This window comes from Notolepis coatsorum (genome assembly GCF_963971535.1).
Source record: "Notolepis coatsorum genome assembly, chromosome: 6".
NCBI lineage: Eukaryota > Metazoa > Chordata > Actinopteri > Aulopiformes > Paralepididae > Notolepis > Notolepis coatsorum.
This window is the reverse complement of record NC_140170.1, coordinates 39,476,529-39,496,932: the sequence shown is the minus strand read 5'-3', so window position 1 is coordinate 39,496,932 and position 20,404 is coordinate 39,476,529. Positions and strand designations below refer to the sequence as shown.

The 20,404-nt window shown below is 45.3% G+C and overlaps 2 protein-coding genes across 3 annotated transcripts in view; one reads left to right on the top strand and one right to left on the bottom strand.

Annotated features, from left to right (window-relative positions):
* Window positions 1–4,481, bottom strand: part of snupn (snurportin 1) — a 34,543-nt gene extending 30,062 nt beyond the window's left edge. Inside the window, exons 1-2 of one of the 2 annotated variants that reach the window (XM_084317629.1) lie at window positions 4,286–4,481; window positions 1,451–1,614 (exon numbers count right to left, since the gene is read on the bottom strand). In XM_084317629.1, coding sequence (XP_084173755.1) covers window positions 1,451–1,614; window positions 4,286–4,345 — 224 coding nt within the window. In that variant the 5' untranslated portion in view covers window positions 4,346–4,481. Of the gene's footprint in view, window positions 1–1,450; window positions 1,615–4,097; window positions 4,200–4,285 lie in introns of those variants that run through there. The other variant, XM_084317630.1, reaches the window with a different exon arrangement.
* An 11,210-nt stretch (window positions 4,482–15,691) lies between these two features.
* The window catches only part of snx33 (sorting nexin 33), an 81,611-nt gene continuing 76,898 nt past the window's right edge, over window positions 15,692–20,404 (top strand). The window contains exon 1 of the mRNA XM_084316516.1: window positions 15,692–18,020. Within this exon, the coding sequence (XP_084172642.1) occupies window positions 16,583–18,020 (1,438 nt within the window). The 5' untranslated portion in view covers window positions 15,692–16,582. The remainder of the gene's footprint in view (window positions 18,021–20,404) is intronic.

Sequence of the window (20,404 nt, the reverse complement as noted above, 5' to 3'; positions counted from 1 at the left end):
ATCAGTTGAGCTTATAGGACTAGATATTACAATCCCTTAGATAATCAGCACTTTTTTGAATGGGGTAGAGGTAAACTGCATAGTATATTGTATATTGTATGGTAACTCAGTTACGTCTATTCTGCATCGAACATTGTACATATGTCTATACTGAACACTGGGACCTCATTTTCTACTTCTAATTTACATGCTATACTATGTTATTTGATACTATCTTGTCTAGCACAGTCTCTGGAGCGTAACAGTAAGAAGCATTTTGTATGAAAGTATTCTGTACTTCTGTATGACAACTATTAAAGAAACTTGAATATAATTTAGTGTTAAAGTGTCTAAAGTGAGTAAAGTGGGTGGTAAGGTGAGTGTTTGTTTAAAGTGAGTGTGTACATGTGGATGTGTGTGCAGTTAGTGTAGATGATGGGTTGTTACATAGTGTCATTGTCATTGAGCATCCTGATGGCCTGGGGATAGAAGCTCCTTCTGAGTCTCTCTGTACTGGCCATGAGACTCCGGTAGCGCTTGCCTGACCGCAGCAGTTCAAAGAGGCAGTTGTTTGGGTGACTAGAGTCTTTGGTTATTCTCTAAGCCATCATCAAGTAATTTCAGTCCATGCAAAAAGCTAAAATTAGTTGCATAATTAGCATTGTGGTGACCTAATGCAATCCAATGCAAATCTATTTGGGGGGTCCGGCTTAACCAGGACTTGGCGATATGGAAGAAGTCAGTATGATGATAATCACAAGGACTTTTTCTCAATATCGAAATATATCACGATATCTGCTCAGTTGTACAAAATCACAGGTTATGTAATCCAGTTGATGTTAATCTTGTTGAACTGTGTGGTAATGCAAAGTGTGACATAAAACAAAACAAAAAAAATGTATGATGATATTCCCTTAAAAATGTCAGATAAAATGTTTAAGTTGTGCTCGTTATGATCAATTCAGACAACAGAATTGTGTATCGTGACACATTGATAATGATTTCACCATGACATGATCCCATGAATGACGGTAGATTTTCATGTTGAATTATTGCCCCAAGGCCTAACAAAAATAATGGTTGGTTTCAGGTTGCCGACCGACCCTGCCGATTTAGGTGCGACCCAATATATTTTATGAGTTAAAAAAAAAAAATTATATATTAAAAAAAAAAAAAAAAAAAAAATCGATTTTTTTTTTTTTTTTAGAATAAAGTTTCATATAAATCTTAGTCAAACCTTTAGTATTATGGATATTAAACATGCTGGCAGAGTACATGCATCCATGTTGTTGTGAACATTTTAATTAAATAAAGAAATTCCCTATCCATAGTCGCCGTGGGAAAGAATAAAATAAAAAAATAAAATAAAATAAATTCCCTACCTACCCATGGTCAAACTGACAACCAACCTGAAACCAACTATTATTTTTGTTAGGCCCAACCCTAAACACAAGATATGAGAAAAATGTACGTTTTCTGCAGGTCTAGAAAGCGTTTGCGCCTCTCGCTCTGCTCCAGGACGCTGAACTTGGTCTTGTACTGAGCCAGCCGAGGGTGGGCGGCCGCCGTGCTGTTGGACTCCCTGGACACAGCAAAGCTGGCTGAGAGGGATTGGGTCAGCTCATCCATGGTGGTCTACAAATCAATACAACACTTTGATTAACCAAGGTTACTCACACCATAGGCTACTGACTAGCATACACTGGTGCTCCCATGGTCGAGCGGACTGTACGCGGACTGGACTCCGCGGAGGTCCGCGCTGACTCTTTGAGCTTTTCATAGTCGAGCGGACAGCCGTGGACCAATTTCCTACATGTCTCGCGCCAGTTTACACAATTTTCCCCACGCTGTTCAACTTCTGTCATGTCGTCGTAGGGCTGGGCGATATAACGATAAATATCGCGATATATTTTAATCATCGATATCGATATCGAAATTTTTTTTTTACCTGCAACAGGGCAGTTTTAAAACCAGAGACAGTGGACAGACTTGTCTTTCTTGCCTGCAACTTAAAGTAATGGCTTTGCTTGTCCAAATGACAATACTGACCAAATTCAGATTTATTTTTCTCTTGTCCATTTATTTTGTTTGCTTTCTAATTTAAAATACATTTTGAAACCGTCTGTACACAGTAGGCTATGTGTGCTAGCAGAACTAGACTCCAGTCACGAGTCACAGTGCACATGAGCAGTGGTTTGTCCACCAAAAAAGCGCCAAAAGATCGAAAATAAACTAGCAGAGCCAGAACTATTCAACTCCTCTGGAGCCACAGCCAGCAGAGAAGCCGGTTTACTTTAGCTTTTAAACCAGCTGCAGCCTGAGAACTGGAGTGTGAGGGGATGTAACACTAAAGATGGCGGCAATGACAAAGAATTGCTGCAAAATAAACATACATCTGTTGTTAAAAATAAATGTTTTTTTTTTATTTTTATTTTTTTTATACTTATAACAATTCGATAATTATCGATATCGAGAAATAAAATAAAATTATCATATCGTTATCGCGATATGATTTTTTTCCATATCGCCCAGCCCTATGTCGTCGTCATCCGATGTCAAAATAAAGAGTATGTTATCTCCGTTTCCAATATTTCGATAATAAAACGGGCAGTTTTACACACTTGAATAACAGTAAGAAGCATTGTTTATAAAAGTATTCTGTACTTCTGTATGACAACTATTAAAGAAACTTGAAACTTGAACTTGAACAGGTATATAGGATCCAGAGCCTGCAGAATAATGAAAGAGCCCCACCACCACCCCAACAACAGCCTGTTCAAGCTGCTGTGGTCAGGCAAGAGCCTATGCACACATGCAGCAAGAACAGAGGCTCATCTCATTGAACACTGAACTCTCCACACACAAGTACACATGAGCACACGTGACGTACACACAAGCTGCATTCGCTCACACACAAACGGTCACTTTAAACAAAATGGAAAGGACACTTTAAAGGAATGAGGAAAATAAAGGTCACTTTAAGGAAATAACTGGTGTGGTTCTTGTATAGTATAGTTTAGAAATAGCAAGTAAAGTATAGCATAAGGTCGGATATAGAGTAAAAACTGGCATGACCAGACCACCCGCATTTCACTTTATGCCCTGCCCTGGTATGTATACAAACCTCTTGAAATCTTGAAAGTGTGGAGGGACTTGCTTTGGGCAGTTGTAGGAGTTTATTGTTTCTTGTTAATTATATTGTAGTATTCTAATGGTGTTTTTGGCATACAATATAGGGCATGGCCACACGGTTGTCATTCAATGATAATCACCTGTGATTGGATTACAATCACCTGTGTGCTGCGACTGCGATCAAATATATTCATATAATATTGTTGGACAGAAGATAAAGCCCAGGCAGTAGTAAGACTCAAGTCTAGGCTGTCAGAGAGGCCAAAAAAGATAACATATCCTCAATTTGAGTTACAGATGTGTACATCCATTATCACAGCGAGTAGCCTACCGCCAAGCTCAGCAACCTTATGCGTGTCTCGTACTAAATACCTGTATGTCATGTATGTCCCTATGGCATAAATGAAATGTCATGTCATATGTATGTCATAAATGTAACTATGAATTGAAAATGGGGGACCCTGATGTAAACAAGAAAAACGTCTTTCTCTGGTCTACATCCCGTATTGAGCTGTACTGTACCCATTCTGCAATCTGTTAATAAAGTTTTCATTCATTCATCTCGATATGAGTCACATGCCATTGACGTTAGCCTTTCAATGAGCAAAGCTCTCGGATGCTATATACCCCCTAACATTCTAGGGTAATCATTAGCGTCAGTTTGCTACATTAAAAGTGAGTCAACTTTTAAGAGATAGTGAAATATGTAACGTGACTGCACTGTCGTTAGCAGCACTGGTTACTCTGGTTGATTATTAGGCCAACATGTTAGCATAATGATGCTCAACAAGTTAGCAAACACTAGCTAACGTTAGCTAGTTTCCCTCTCTGAGTATCTAGCTACGTACATGATTTGGGCACATTTATATTCATTTTAAATCACCACTAGCTAGCTATACAATCAAGTAATCAAATCCAAATGAAATACGGGGCCATGTGCTGAGACTCAGGACACTAATATAATATATATATAATAATATTATTACCTTGTTGCTGCTAGAGGCTGAGGGAGAGAAACTCACGCCGCCGTCACGTTTCCCACGACCATTAGTGTTGGCCGACAAAAAAACCGAACTTACCCGGGCTTTAAAATCAACGGCTCTGGCTAGAACCAGTTTGGCTAGTTTGATTGATTGATTGATTGAAAACTTTAGTACGCTTGAAGCCTTTTTACCTTTTTACAACCCATCCGCGTTTCCGGGTTCCCGTTTTGCGCTCTGATTGGCCAGGTCATGTGACATGAGCGCCAATCGTGGGACGGCAAGTTTCTACACTGGTTAAGCTTAGGCACTCTATGAAGTTGGTTAAGTAAGTAAGTAAGTAAGTATTTATAAAGCACCTTTCATACATGTCATGTAGCTCAAAGTGCTGTACACAGTTTGTCTTAGAGCGTGACGGCAAGTTCTTTCGCCGATTAAGCTTAGGCACTCTTTCGAAGTTGGTTAAGGTTAGAGTATAGTCTGCATGGCGATAGAACTCCAGGTAGTTTGCAGGCTGTTAGAAGCGGAAATGGGCAAACACGCTATTGGGCGCACATGTCACATGACCTAGCCAATCAGAGCGCCGGAAACGCGGATGAGTTGTAAAAAGGCTTCAAGCATACAGTACAGCTCAAGGGGATGCAGACCAGAGAAAGACTTTCGTCTTGTTTACATCAGGGTCCCCCATTTTCAATTCATCATAACATTACATTTACATTTACATTTAATCATTTAGCTGACGCTTTTATCCAAAGCGACTTACAAGTTCTGTACGACAAGTCATCAGGAAGGGCACAACTATATCAGCTGGGTAACACTTCATCAAAGTGTTGAGTGCTACAGTGTAGGTTAGTTTATTAGGACAAGTGCATGACAGTAAGGTTAGTTAGGGTTAGATTTTTTTTCTTTTTAATTCAGATAATGGTTTTCATTTATAATAACACAGATATAGAGAAGAAAAACAGTAAATGTATTTTGCAGGCTCTACAAACAAAAACCCCTTTCTCAGAAACTGCATAGTGCACCTTTAGAATAATATATATGACATACAGATAGACAGTACTGCTACATCTATACATTTATGACATACCAGATTTGCAAATACAGTACTGTTTGTGATACAAAAAGAGTCCAGAAAAGAGAGTATATACATTTGACGTAGAAACTGTACATTGGAGAGGTTGGATAGGTGGGGTGGGTGGGGGGGGGTGGGGGGGACTGTACATTGGAGAGGTTGGGTAGGTGGGGTCGGTGGGGGGGGACTGTACATTGGAGAGGTTGGGTAGGTGGGGTCGGTGGGGGGGGACTGTACATTGGAGAGGTTGGGTAGGTGGGGTCGGTGGGGGGGGACTGTACATTGGAGAGGTTGGGTAGGTGGGGTGGGTGGGGGGGACTGTACATTGGAGAGGTTGGGTAGGTGGGGTCGGTGGGGGGGGACTGTACATTGGAGAGGTTGGGTAGGTGGGGTGGGTGGGGGGGACTGTACATTGGAGAGGTTGGGTAGGTGGGGTCGGTGGGGGGGGACTGTACATTGGAGAGGTTGGGTAGGTGGGGTCGGTGGGGGGGACTGTACATTGGAGAGGTTGGGTAGGTGGGGTAGGTGGGGTGGGTGGGGGGGTGGGGTATTGGACTGTACATTGGACCTCGCCTCGGAACGGGTAACTACTACTAGTGTGTAGAGACCCCGCCACGCTAACCTCAATTTAGAGCTTGAGCTTTAAAAAGAATAGTGAGCATTATGCGTGGAAAAAAAATAGTCAGGCAATAATATGTATCAGTTTCCTCTCTGTGCGTTCAGTAGAAATATATATCCAGGGTGCTCCAGTAGCACACCATGTTACCGCGCTGCGTCGCGGAACTCCGTGCTGCGTCACGGATCTGGTTGACTCCGAGTTCGATTCCCGGACTCGCCGTCATTTGCTGAATGTCTCCCCCTGCTCTCTCTCCCATTTCACCCTACAACTGTCAGTCATGCTTGACCAGGAAAGCGATAAACGCTAAAAAATAAAGTTTAAAAAAAAAAAAAAAAAAAATATATATATATATCCGGCTTCAAGCTAGCCTATAGTTTAGCACAAATTAATGAAAGTGGATAATGGATCACTACTAGCCTATAGTTTAAAACTCAGGGAGCGGTGTTTTTGGCCAACAGCTAGGCTAGTGGTCCGTATTCGCTTCCATACACTAGGCTAATTTGCACCTGGATTGATTGATTGATTGATTGATTGAAAACTTTATTAACAGATTGCAGAATGGGTACAATACAGTACAGCTCAATACAGACAATTGTTAAGGGGATGGAGACCAGAGAAAGACTTTAATCTTGTTTACATCAGGGTCCCCCATTTTCAATTCATCAGGATAGTTTTCTACTGAACGCAAAGAGAGGACATTGGTATCTATCTTCTTGTCTGACTGTGGAGAAGATGGCAAGCACATTAAACATAATGTTGGACCACCACATTGATAGACATTAGACCGTGGACCCCTGTTTGATCTGGACCCCATCCGAAAAGATATTTGTTGTCAGATATATGACTTATTCCCTGAATTACATAATGTCTATACTGTAGAATGATGAGATCACATTGCAGAGAGTATACACACAAGTAGTGTGTGGTACACTTCATAACCACAAGAACAGACAACAGTACATATACAAGTTACTAAATTACATAAACTTCACAACCTATTACTGTCAATGTTAAATATTGTGTTATAGAGCCTTGCACATCATTTGTGTGTACTTTCCCGTCTTCCAACATGGCTGTCTGTATAGCAACCATTGTTTTGTATATGGCAATGGAAGAAACAATGGTTGGTATGTGCAAAACACCATTTGCTATGATAAATATATCAACAAAAACATAATCATTTGGTGGTGACACAACCTCTTATACTACAGTCGAACAGCCCTGGCCTATATTTTATTTCATAAATATATTATCTATTGTGCTTAACCTAGCTCATATTTAATTTAATTTTACTCCACCACTTTATTGTATTATCTGTATGTTAATGTCTGTCCACTAATGTCACACCAGTAACGTCCAAAGCAAATTCCTTGTATGTGAAAAGTATACTGTCTTGGCAATAAAGCCCTTTCTGATTCTGATTCTGATTACTGGATCTTGTAAACAAGTCACAGTAAAATAGTTATATCATGCCAAAAGTACATGTCATATAGTACACATATAGTACAGGTCAGTGAATACCACGATCACAACACCAGAGGGAGCTCCACAAATCATGTTAAACCCAGATTCGGCTCAAACAAGGGACTAAACATGTTTTCGCAATTATGCCACATCAATGTGGAACGCCCTACCCAAAGCTGTAAAGGAATGTGAATCACTATACCCACTTTCAAAAATACTCTCAAAGAACACCTACGGGAGACTGCAATTCGAAACTGGCCCCTGCAAATGTCCTAACCCAACCCCCTCCAATGTACAGTAAATGACCAAGTATGGCTTTGTCAATATTCCAATGTACAGTGTACCCCACCCACCCCCTACCCACCCCCCCCCCCCCACCCACCCACCCACCCAACAACCTCCAATGTACAGTCCCCCTGTCAGGATCTGCCCTTTGGCCTCATGAACCCTCTGAACATAGGCAATCCTCTGACGCCCCCTGGCGGAATTCTGGGGTTAATGATTTTCATGCACCTGTACCTGGTATTTGCTATCACTAAGGAACTGCCTATGTTCTTGTTCCCTGTGTGTATTCATATTCATGTTCCTGTCTAGTCCTAGTCTTCCCCGTGTTGTTATGTTACTATGTCTATTCCTGCCTGTTAGTTCAGTGTCTAGTCTCCTTCCCTTGTATTCGTGTGTCCTGCCTCAGCCCTTACCTGTATATATTCTCCCCGCCCCTGTCTTCCAGTGTCACGTCATTGTTTGTAGTTAGGTTACCCCGTCAGTACCTTCCCATGCTGTTCTTCCTATCTTGTCATATCCTATCTTGTTATCATCAATGTTGTGGTTGTGATTCCACACAGCACCCTTCCGTGCTGTGCTCTCCACGTTTGGTATCGTGTAAATCTGCCAGCTTATGCTGAGGTACTATTATCGTTTTGTTGTAGTTAAAGCCTTGTGAAGGAACAAGTAAAGCCTTTGTCAACTACATCCCGTTGTGTCCTGCCTGTCTCTCTACCCTCGTCCTGCGATTGAATCCTACACCTCTCCTGAACTCCGAATCCTCACAGTATGACGCGACCTAACCAGGATTCAGCGGACAACGGGAGAGACCGAATGGTGCGACCAGTTCTGATCCCAGCACGCACGAAGACAGCAAGAGCTAGCGACGCGCTCCTCTTGATGGAGAGATTCTTCGAAGGGGATTTCCTCTCTTCATCTTCAGAGGAGAGATGGACTATGTACACGCTGCTCATCTCTGTTGGTGAGCGCAGCGCCGAGCAGGCGTTCCAGCTGGAAGCACACGGCCGTGTGATCCGTGGGCTGATTCGGGAGCTCTTGTCCTCTGCTTCCAAAGCCCCGGTTCCCAGCACGCCTTACTCCGCAAGTACAGCTAGTCCTCTCGCCGTTAGTACGGCCCAGGCTGTTAGCCCAGCCGTTAGCCTAGCTTCCCCTGCTAGTACTGCTAACTCTCGCCCTGTTAACACTGCCCAGGCTGTTAGCCCAGCCGTTAGCCTAGCGTCCCCAGCTAGTGCTGCTAACTCTCATCCTGTTAACACTGTCCAGGCTGTTAGCCCAGCCGTTAGCCTAGCGTCCCCAGCTATGCTGCTAACTCTCGTCCTGTTAACACCGTCCAGGCTACTAGCATAGCCGTTAGCCTCCCCAGCTAGCACTGCTAACTCCGGCTCCGTTAACACAGTCCACGCTACCAGCATAGCCGTTAGCCTAGCTTCCACAGCTTGTACGGCTAGCTCTCGCTCTGTTAACACTGCCCAGACAGCCAGCTCAGGCCCTATAGCTAACAAAGCCTCTGATGCTGGGACCGCCCCGTCAGCCGGCAAGGCCCCTGTGGTTAGCTTAGCCCCTGTAGCCAATGTAGCTTTGGCAGCTACCCCCTTAGCTCTCTTAGCTAACACTGCCCCTGTAGCAGTTAGCGTAGGCCCCGCGGTCCTCACTGCCCAGGCAGCTAGCACAAGCCCAGTAGCTAGTCCTGCCCCTGTAGCAGTTCGCATAGGCCCCGCGGCCCTCACTACACAGGCAGCTAGCACAAGCCCAGTAGCTAGTGCAGCCCCTGTAGCCATTGTAGCTTCGGCAGCTATCCCCTTAGCTCTCTCTGCCCCCACAGCTAAGTCAAGGGTTCCTTCTGTTCAGAGGCTCAGTGTAGGCTCGTTCTCTACCACTAGCTTACTCCCTCCTGCTACTGCTAGCGAGGCTTCTGCAACTGGCAGAACCTTTGGTGATAGAGCAGCCTCTGCAGTAGCTACCTACCTAGCTGCCCTCGCGTGCACAGGCCCTATAGCTAACATAGCCTCAGATGCTGGGACCGCCCCTTCGGCCGGCATGGCCTCCGTGGTTAGCACAGCCCCTGCCGCTAGTGTAGCCTCGGTAGCTACCGCCTCTGTCCAGTCCGCTAGAGCCCCGCCTGCTAGCGTAGCATGCACTGCTAGCAAGCCTCAGAAGGCTAGCAAAGCTAAGAAGACCAGCATAGCCCTTCCTGCTAGGGTAATAATAATAATAATGGCTTGGATTTATATAGCGCTCTTCATGACACCCAGAGCGCTTTACAGAGTCCATTATTCGTTCATACACAGTCATACTGGTGGTGGTAAGCTACAATTGCAGCCAGAGCTGCCCTGAGGCAGACTCACGGAAGCGTGGCGAATAATCATCGCCTACGGCCCCTCCGACCACCACCAACATTCATTCACATGCATACACATTCATACGAGGCAAGTAGGTTAAGTGTCTTGCCCAAGGACACAACGGCGATGGGATGGACATGGGCTTGAGCGGGATTCGAACCACCAACCCTTCGATCATTGGATCCTGCTAGGGTAACTCCTACTGCTAGCACCTTAGCCCCTCCCGCTAGTGTAGCATCTACAGCTAGCACCTTAGCTCTTCCTGCTAGTATAGCATCTACAGCTAGCACCATAGCCCTCTCTGCTAGTATAACGTCCCCTACTGGTCCCGTAGCCCCCCTCGGGGACGAGTTTCATGAGGCACATTCCCTCCTACAAGAATTCTTGGGCAATTATTCTCCGGCCTGCAGTCTGGAGGAGCGAAAGAACGCTTATCGCCTGGTGTTCTCAATGATGAAGCGGAGTCCTGAAAGAGCATGCGAAATCCGGGTACTGGCCGGGAACATGTTTAGGGTGCTCTTCCAGGACCCCAACTCCCCAGCCGACTGCCAAGCTGCTAACCCTGGTAAGGCCTCCACCACCAGCATGGCCTCCACTGTTAGCCTAACTACTTCTAGTTCCTACTGCTAGCATAGCTAGCACGGCCTCCTCTGCTGGTGAAGCCTCTACTGCCAGCGTGGCCCCGGTTGTTAGCACAGCTACTGCCAGCACCATAGCCCTGTCTGCTAGCGTAGCTCCTACTGCTAACAAGTCACGGAGAGCTAGAAAGTCTAGGAAGGCTAGCATAGCCTCACCTGCTAGGATACCTGCTGCTAGCACCCCAGCCCTGCCTGCTAGCCCCACTGTGTGTGTAGCGCCTTCAGCTAGCATGGTCTCCACGGCTAGCCCAGCCCCTACTGCTAGTACTGTTCCTACTGCTAGCGTAGCTTCGTCAACTAGCCTGTTTCCCACTGCTAGGACTGCCCCTTCAGCTAGCAAGGTCAGTTTCCCTGGAACCCTGTCTGCTAGCTTAGCCCCTGCAGCTAACCAGGCCTCAACAGCTAGTACAGCCCCGTCTGATAGCGTAGCCTCTGCAGCTAACCAGGCTTCCACAGCTAGTCCAGCCCTATTTGCTAGCCTAGCCCCTGCTAGCTTACTCCAGATCGCCCATGTAGCCTCTGTAGCTGGCGCCTTAGCTCTTCCTGCTAGTATACCCTCTACAGCTAGCACATCCCGACTGCTAGCAGACTCTCTGCAGCTAGTACTGCTCCTGCACTTAGCTTAGCCCCTGCTAGCTTACTCCAGATTGCCTATGTGGCCTCTACCACCAGCATGCCTCCCACTGCTAGGACTGCCCCTTCAGCTAGCAAGGTCAGTTTCCCCACTGCTAGGACTGCCCCTTCAGCTAGCATGGTCAGTCTCCCCGCTGCTAGGACTGCCTCTTCAGCTAGCAAAGTCGGTTCCCCTGGAGCCGCCGCATTGGCTAACCCCACAGTTTCGTCCGCTAGAGCCCCTGCTGCTAGCACCTCAGTCTCGTCCGCTAGAGCCCCTGCTGCTAGCCTCTTAGTCCTGTCCGCTAGAGCTCCCGCTGCTAGCGTTTCGGTCCCGTCTGCTAGGGTTCCTACGCCTAGTCCCTCAGTTCCGCACGCTAGAATCCCTACTGCTAGCGCCTTAGCCCCGCCGGCTGGTGTAGCCCTAGCAGCCAGCACAGGCCCTGCAGCTAGCATTTTCCAGGTAGCTAACCCAGTCTCTACTGCCAGTTTAGCCCCTGTTAGGGCAGCTCTAGCTGCCCCGGTTCCTCCTCCGGCTCCCGGGGAGATCCCGACGTCTGGTCCGGGTCGTGCCCCTGCTCCTGTCCCCGGGGAGTCCTGCGCCCGGTCCCAAGACCTCCACCTGGAGTGGCTCCCGTCCGGGGTCCTGCTCTGGAGTGATCGCCCCTCTGTTCCGGGCCCCCTCACCGGGCCCCTGTCCCGGTGCCCGGCCTCCGCCGTTGGGCTCCTGTCCCCGTCTCCAGGCCCCCTCACTGGGCCCCTATCCCCGTCTCCAGCCCCCCTCACCGGGCCCCTGTCCCCGTCTCCAGCTTCCCTCATCGGTCCTCTGTCCCCATCTCCAGCCCCCCTCTCCGGGCCTCTGTCCCTGTCTCCAGCCCCCCTTACCGGGCCCCTGTCCCCGTCTCCAGCCCCCCTCACCGGGTCCCTGTCCCCGTCTCCAGCCCCCCTCTCCGGGCCTCTTTCCATGTCTCCGGCCCCCCTCTCCGGGCCTCTGTCCCTGTCTCTAGCCCGCCTCTCCGGGCCTCTGTCTCTGTCCCCCTTTCCGGTGCCCCTGGTCCCGTGCCCTGTGTGCCCTTCTCCGGGCTCCCCTCTGGTCCTGTTCTCCGGTCCCCCTGCTGCTGGGCCCCTCCTGGGTTCTTTTTCCCACCCCCCGGCTCCTGTTTCCCGTGTCCTTGTCCCCAGTTTTTTCCGGGATCTCGGCCCTTCGCCCTGCCTGTTCCGGGTCGGTCTTGTGGGTCGTCTGGGAGCCTCCACTTCGGGGGGGGGGGGGGTACTGTCAGGATCTGCCCTTTGGCCTCATGAACCCTCTGAACATAGGCAATCCTCTGACGCCCCCTGGCGGAATTCTGGGGTAAATGATTTTCATGCACCTGTACCTGGTATTTGCTATCACTAATGCACTGCCTATGTTCTTGTTCCCTGTGTGTATTCATATTCATGTTCCTGTCTAGTCCTAGTCTTCCCTGTGTTGTTATGTTACTATGTCTATTCCTGCCTGTTAGTTCAGTGTCTAGTCTCCTTCCCTTGTATTCATGTGTCCTGCCTCAGCCCCCAGCTGTTCCTTGTTGTCTAATTAGTACCTGTATATATTCTCCCCGCCCCTGTCTTCCAGTGTCGCGTCATTGTTTGTAGTTAGGTTACCCCGTCAGTACCTTCCCGTGCTGTTCTTCCTATCTTGTCATATCCTATCTTGTTATCATCAATGTTGTGGTTGTGATTCCACACAGCACCCTTCCGTGCTGTGCTCTCCACGTTTGGTATCGTGTAAATCTGCCAGCTTATGCTGAGGTACTATTATCGTTTTGTTGTAGTTAAAGCCTTGTGAAGGAACAAGTAAAGCCTTTGTCAACTACATCCCGTTGTGTCCTGCCTGTCTCTCTACCCTCGTCCTGCGATTGAATCCTACACCTCTCCTGAACTCCGAATCCTCACTATTATGTTATGATGAATTGAAAATGGGGGACCCTGATGTAAACAAGACGAAAGTCTTTCTCTGGTCTGCATCCCCTTAACAATTGTATGTATTGAGCTGTACTGTACTGTACCCATTCTGCAATCTGTTAATAAAGTTTTCAATCAATCAATGCTTTCCTTGTGTTTTACCTACTCTACCACTGCACAGAAATTAAGTATTTTCTTTGAAAGTGGTCCAATGGTCCATACTGGAATAATAATAATAATCTCAGAATTAAGTGGTTACTGGTTATAGATGGGAAACCTATGGACCATTGTAATTGAATCCACATTATGATATTAGCCAAGAAAGGCAAGCCACTCCCCCTGGTCTACCAGCTGACATCATCATCTTGTACCGGATCTCCTCTCTGGTAAACAAGAATACCCTGAAGACTAACAGGAGCACTCATTCAAGGGTACTACGACTATGCTTGCACCTCATGGTACCAAAGCACCGAAATACTTCCCAAAGGTCAGTGAATACCACGACCACAACACCAGAGGGAGTTCCACAAATCATGTTCAACCCAGATTCGGCTCAAACAAGGGACTAAACACGTTTCGCAATTATGCCACAACAATGTGGAACGCCCTACCCACAGCCATAAAATAATGTGAATCCCTACCCACCTCTTCTTCCCCTCAGACTTCTGAATCAAAACTCTACATAGCCCACTGCACCTCACTGTATACCTGTGTATATAGCCATAGCTTATCTAGACTTTATTTGAATGATTATTATTATTATTATATATTTTTTTAAATTTATTCTCACCATTGCACATTGTGCTAACCATTGCACTTTGTACAGTTTTATTTATATATCTTATATTGCAACTGACTGGTGATTGTCACATCCAGGTTGGACGTACACAATCTCGTTGCACTGTCTTGTACTCTGTGTAATGACAATAAAGTGAATCTACTTAACAATTGTGTGTATTGAGCTACTGTATTGTACCCATTCTGCAATCTGTTAATAAAATGTTCAATCAATCATCAACATCATCATCGTCAATGTTTTCATCTGTATCATCTTATGATGATAAGATACAGACTATCTCTTTTTTTTTTGGAATGTTGAGTGAGTTTTATTTTTCTACAGTTTTTAATGCCTGTGTTTATCCGTCTTGACAGGAGTCACCTGATCTTCCAGAGAGTATTTTTTTCATATTTAAAGTTTTTATTTTTCACAAGCAAGACAATACATATGACAAGATAAACTAAGACAATAATAATAATAATAATAATAATAATAATAATAATAATAATAATAATAATAATAATAATAATAATAATAATAATAATAATAATAATAATAATAATAATAATAATAATAACAACAATGGGGTGAGGGGGGGGGGGGGTTGCAGAGTGTTACAAAGGTTCAGTACACAAACATAGTGATCTAATAAAGTTCCAGGGACCTTGAAGGCCATCGGGCCTATCACTCTCTTGAAGAGATAGAGCAGCCTGTTCCATTGATATCAAGTCCTGAAAGACACAGCATTTTTACTGAAAGACACAGAATTTTAATCTTATTTACAAATACAATCAGTTATTAAATAATTGTTGTCTAAAGGTAGCTATAGGAACAAACAGAGTCTTGGAAGAGCCATTAAGGGGAATTATAGGCAGGAAAGGCATTGTCTCTGCAATGTATAAACTATCATGTTCAACCACCCCTGATGCCAATACCCAAACTAAAGTCCAATGGGAGCAAGACATGGGTATGCATATCTGAAACACAATGGGAAGCAGCACTTAGGAATAGTACTAAAATATCAAAATGTGTTAGATATAACATTTTACAATTAAAGATACTACACAGGGCCTATATAACACCCTGTACACTGAATAAAATGAATCACACCCTACCCAAATTGTGCTGGCATGGGTGTGGAGTAGACAGGGTACGCTCATGCACTTGCTGTGGCACTGCCCGCTTGTTAGGCAATTTTGGTTGGACATTGCTGAGGACCTGTCAGTTAATCTCCAAATTGACATTAATCCTTGCCCTATAACTTGTATATTGGGCGTAAAAATGGACACTGCTCAAGCAAAGATTGTAAATAATATTGTAGCACCATGGCTTTTCTAGCATGCAAACAGATTATTTTAATGAACTGGAAAGAACGCAAACCGAACTGCTTCAGTTTGGAGAACTGGCGCAAGGACTTCATGGACTTGAATGAATGAATGAATGAATGAATGAATGAATGAATGAATGAATGAACGAATTCATTTTTATTTTTTTTTATTTATTTAACAGATTGCAGAATGGGTACAATACAGTAGGCTATGGCTCAATACATACAATTGTTAAGGGGATGCAGACCAGAGAAAGACGTTTGTCTTGTTTACATCAGGGTCCTCCATTTTCAATTCATAGTGACTTGATATCAACAATGATACAGACTGTATCTTAATTATAAAGCCACACACCATCTTGTCTGGCAAATACCATAGTGGCTCTAGTAGGATTTCCACACTTATTGTATGTGTCATGTTGGGGGCAGTGTAGAGCCAGTTTCTCTCACGTCTCAAAGAATGGGAAGGTTGGAGATGAAAAGAGGGGGAACTTGCCTCGATTGTCCCAAGCAGCCCAGCAACAACGTCATCATGGAAATAGTTACTTTGTTGCAGAGCGCATAGGAATAAAGAAACAAGATAGGCCCGTCATGCGTGGTGTTGATGTTATTGTTATAGTCGGAGGTGATCGGTGACTCGGTCGGCTTTATAGGGGCTGGAGATGAACCTGTTTACAAGGAAAACGGAGCAAGTTTCTATCTGAGGGAATGTAGCGCAGCCTACTCAAAATGCACAAGGATACCATTACTCATCACTCGGCGTTTCTTCAAAACGGCCCACTTTGTCTTGGAAATATTTACATCAAGGATCATTTCTAACCTGTGCTGCTGTGGGATGTGAAACAACAAGCCTTTTATACAAAATCGAAACACTGCAAGGTTGCAGTACAATTGCCAAGGATTACAACAACGACGGTTTGTTCCGAATAGCTCTTTTGTTGTGAACCGGTTTTGTTTAATGTGCTGAGGACCTGATAGTAAGGCAAGCATTACTTTATCATGCATGACACAAAGCATCTATAAAGTTGTTATTCAACCTTTGAACAAAATCGTCTGTAAAGATAAGAAGAAGAAACAAACAATCGAGTTATAGCCCAGATAAACCGAGAATGTGATTGTTATTGCACATATATTTGGAAGATATTTCTTTTCATGAGTTTGATTCTGGTGTTATCTGACTTTGGAGTCACCTAGTGTCAATTAAACACCAAAGAATAAATTTGACAGATTCCTTCAACAATATCTCACAGTGAATCAAACCACTGCAATTTGAGGTGAGTTAAAATCGTAAAGTGAGCTTAAGTCAGGTTTTTCTAGTACAAAATGTGTAAAATCACATCAGCATAAAACCAGCATAGACACTATGTGCATGTAGAATTCTGCTGCTTTTTGGAAGCATTGAGAGTCTTAAAGATGTCGGTAAAAGCCAAAGCCATCTACACTTTTCAAAGTGAAAACAAAGAAGAAATCAGCATCCAGGAGAATGAGGAACTCGTTATCTTTGAAGAGGCCTCAGTAGACGGCTGGTTACAGGGGGAGAACAGCCGAGGGGAGAAGGGTCTTTTCCCCGCTTCCTATGTGGAAATAATTCGCCCTCGCTCCAACTCCAACCTGACAGACTGCTCCATTAGCCCGGCCGGTTCTCCAGGCAACGACTCCTCCTATTTCCCCTCGACCCCAAACGCCTCTTTCCACATCCAGCAGAACTTCTACGACGATGACGATGACGACTGGGATGACTGGGATGACAGTTCCACCGTGGTGGACGACGATGACCATCATCATCGGAGAAGCAGCGGGGCCAACGGACATGCCCACCAGATCCCCAATTCCACCAACCCCAATGTGCACTACCGGGCCAAACCCTACATGGAGAGACAGGACAGCATCTCCAGCTCCCGGAAGGGCAGCATGGTGGGAAGGAACTTGAACCGGTTCTCCAGCTTCGTCCGCTCGGGGGTCGAGGCGTTCGTGCTGGGCGACGTACCCATGATGGCAAAGATCGCAGAGTCGTACGCCATCGAGATGGGCCCCAAAGGGCCCCAGTGGAAAGAGAATCCTCAGCCTTTCTCTTGCTCCATTGAAGACCCTACAAAACAGACCAAGTTCAAGGGCATCAAGACCTACATATCCTACCGGGTCACCCCCAGCCACATCGGGCGACCCGTCTACAGACGCTACAAACACTTTGACTGGCTGTACAACCGCATGCTGCACAAGTTCACTGTGATCTCCGTGCCTCACCTGCCAGAGAAGCAGGCCACGGGGCGCTTCGAGGAGGACTTCATCGAGAAGCGCAAAAGGCGACTGGTCCTCTGGATGAACCACATGACCAGTCACCCGATCCTCTCCCAGTATGAGGGGTTCGAGCACTTCCTCATGTGCGTCGACGACAAGCAGTGGAAGCTGGGCAAGAGGCGGGCGGAGAAGGACGAGATGGTGGGCGCCCACTTCATGCTGACGTTCCAGATCCCCAACGAGCACCAGGACCTGCAGGACGTCGAGGAGCGAGTAGACGCCTTCAAGTCATTCGCCAAGAAGATGGACGACAGCGTCATGCAGCTCACACATGTGGCATCGGAGCTGGTGCGCAAGCACCTGGGGGGGTTCAGGAAGGAGTTCCAGCGGTTGGGGAATGCCTTCCAGTCCATCAGCCAGGCCTTCATGCTGGACCCTCCCCACAGCTCAGAGGCCCTCAACAACGCCATCTCCCACACGGGCCGCACATACGAGAACATCGGGGAGTTGTTCGCCGAACAACCCAAGTCTGACCTCTTCCAGATGCTGGACAAGCTGTCGCTCTACCAGGGTCTACTCGCCAACTTCCCTGACATTATACATCTACAGAAAGGTAATAAGCACTTACATTGGAGATGTATTTAGTATAGATTTATTTAGTCATTTACTTTATTTTATTAAACAGAAACAAACAAACAATTCATTTAAAGGGGACGTTTATTTTGTACATTATCTAACGTTAACACGAACCTAAACTAACTTTAGGTTAGTTCAGTTGTAACGTTAGTTTAGGTTCGTGTTAACGTTAGATAATGTACAAAATAAACGTATTTCCGCTGCTATAGACGTCGCTCTTTTATTTTGGAACTCCCCGACCGGAAGTTACTACCCTCGTTATCTGCTTGAGTGTCCGGTTGCTGGTTAGCTCCGTTAGCGTGCAGCATATCAAGACCAGCCATGGGAATACTGTTTTCTAAATTGGGGAGGCTTTTAATCGTCAAGGTAAGAGGATTTTAAGTCATGGTATCCATAAACTTCAATCGGTTCGGATCATTTGAATGAAATGAGAATGTAAACAAACACGGCGTCACGTTAGAAAGTAGCACTGAAATCACTGCGCCCAGAGAGGAGTGGTTAGGCAAAAAATAGTTCAGAGTATATTTGCTTAGAAAACGTAATTGTCGAATTCAATTATTTTTTATTTCTCCACGTGGTAAATACACAGGTCACAACATGTTTACAGGAACGTTTTGGAGTTGTATTTGGAGTGTATTTCGTGACTGTAGGGCACTGTAGGGAACGTCAGGGTACAAGTCTGACCCACTTCCAGTGATGAAGCTAAGCTATGCTAACGGAGCGGCTGTTCCCTAAGCCTAATGCATGTACAGAGACAAAAAAGTATGTATCTTGTTGTCTAACTCCAGGGAAGATGTTAAATAAGCTAATTTCCCAAAATGTTGGAGTTTTCCTTTAAACTCTAGTCTTCAATTATGTGTAGTTTACATCATTATTCATTGGTATCTATTTTCATTATTATTTTTTTCCCATTTGACACCGGAAATTCCACTCAGAAAGGGTTAAAAATGTCCACGCACGAATAACATGTATGGAGCCAATCAAAAAGCTTATCAGATGCTATCAGTGCCGTGACATCACTGAAGGTAACTTTCCCCTACCTCTCATCCACTACAATGGAGTTTTGACGAGTGCAGAAAGCTATTTCCTTGATCCAAATGGACGCCTTACAAGACGCAAATGGGTTTAATCGTCGGAGAGACTTTGATGGACCAGCTACTACTGCATTTTTGGTTGAAACAAAGGTAGTTATAACGTTTTTAATGTCATAAAAAAAAAGAACTACATGTACCACTAGGCAGCCTGTTGTCAGTACGCAGCGCTATTGGCTGTTGCCTTATTCCCGTCACGGGTCATAGTACCAAGCTAGCTATATGGCTCTGGCTAACGTTAACGTTACCCCGCTAACGTTAGCATGTCTACTGTCATGAACCATTTTAAATCGGGGCATGTAGAGGAGTTTCGGGAACGAGTAAAATGTGCAGGTCCTCTTCTCAGACCTGTGGGGCAAAGCACTGCACGCATCATGCCGGCTAGCAAGCTAGCTAGCTAGCTACACGTCACGGCATGTTGATACGATAGTAGCCCCTTTCATGACTGTGATGGTGCATCACAGTCACGAAACGGGCTACCACGATAGCTAACTAACGTTACCGTTACAAGCTCAAACACCTTATAACTACTACTACTGTTGTCTCCATAAGTTCCCTGGCAGAATACTTTGCTTGTGAGGACAAAGGTATACAGGAGTTAGGAGTTTCGAGAATGCCGGCTAGCAAGCTAACTTAGCTACTAACGTTATATACACAATATAACGACACAATGATTTACATTAGTATTTACAAATATGGTAACGTGGTTGTGGCTTTTACAAATAGTGGTTAGCTTTAGAGATAAATGGCTATGATCACGGAGCAATAGTGTTAGGTGAAACAGATACTAGATCCTCGGCTAGCCTAGTAGTAACAAGAAGGCTCTCTGCTTCCTGCCACTACCTGCCTGTGATTCTTGATTGATTGATTGATTGAAAACTTTATTAACAGATTGCAGAATGAGTACAGTACAGTACAGCTCAATACATACAATTGTTAAGGGGATGCAGACCAGAGAAAGTCTTTCGTCTTGTTTACATCAGGGTCCCCCATTTTCAATTCATCATAACATATATGACATACATGACATACAGATAGACAGTACTGCTACATCTATACATTTATGACATACCAGATTTACAAATAGGGTGGGTAGGAGGGGTGGGTGGGGGACACTGTACAACTGTACAAGCAAAACTGTACATTGGAATATTGACAAGACCATACTTGGTAATTTACTGTACATTGGAGGGGGTTGTGTTAGGACATTTACAGGGGCCAGTTTCGAATTGCAGTCTCCCGTAGGTGTTTTTTGAGTGTTTTTGAAAGT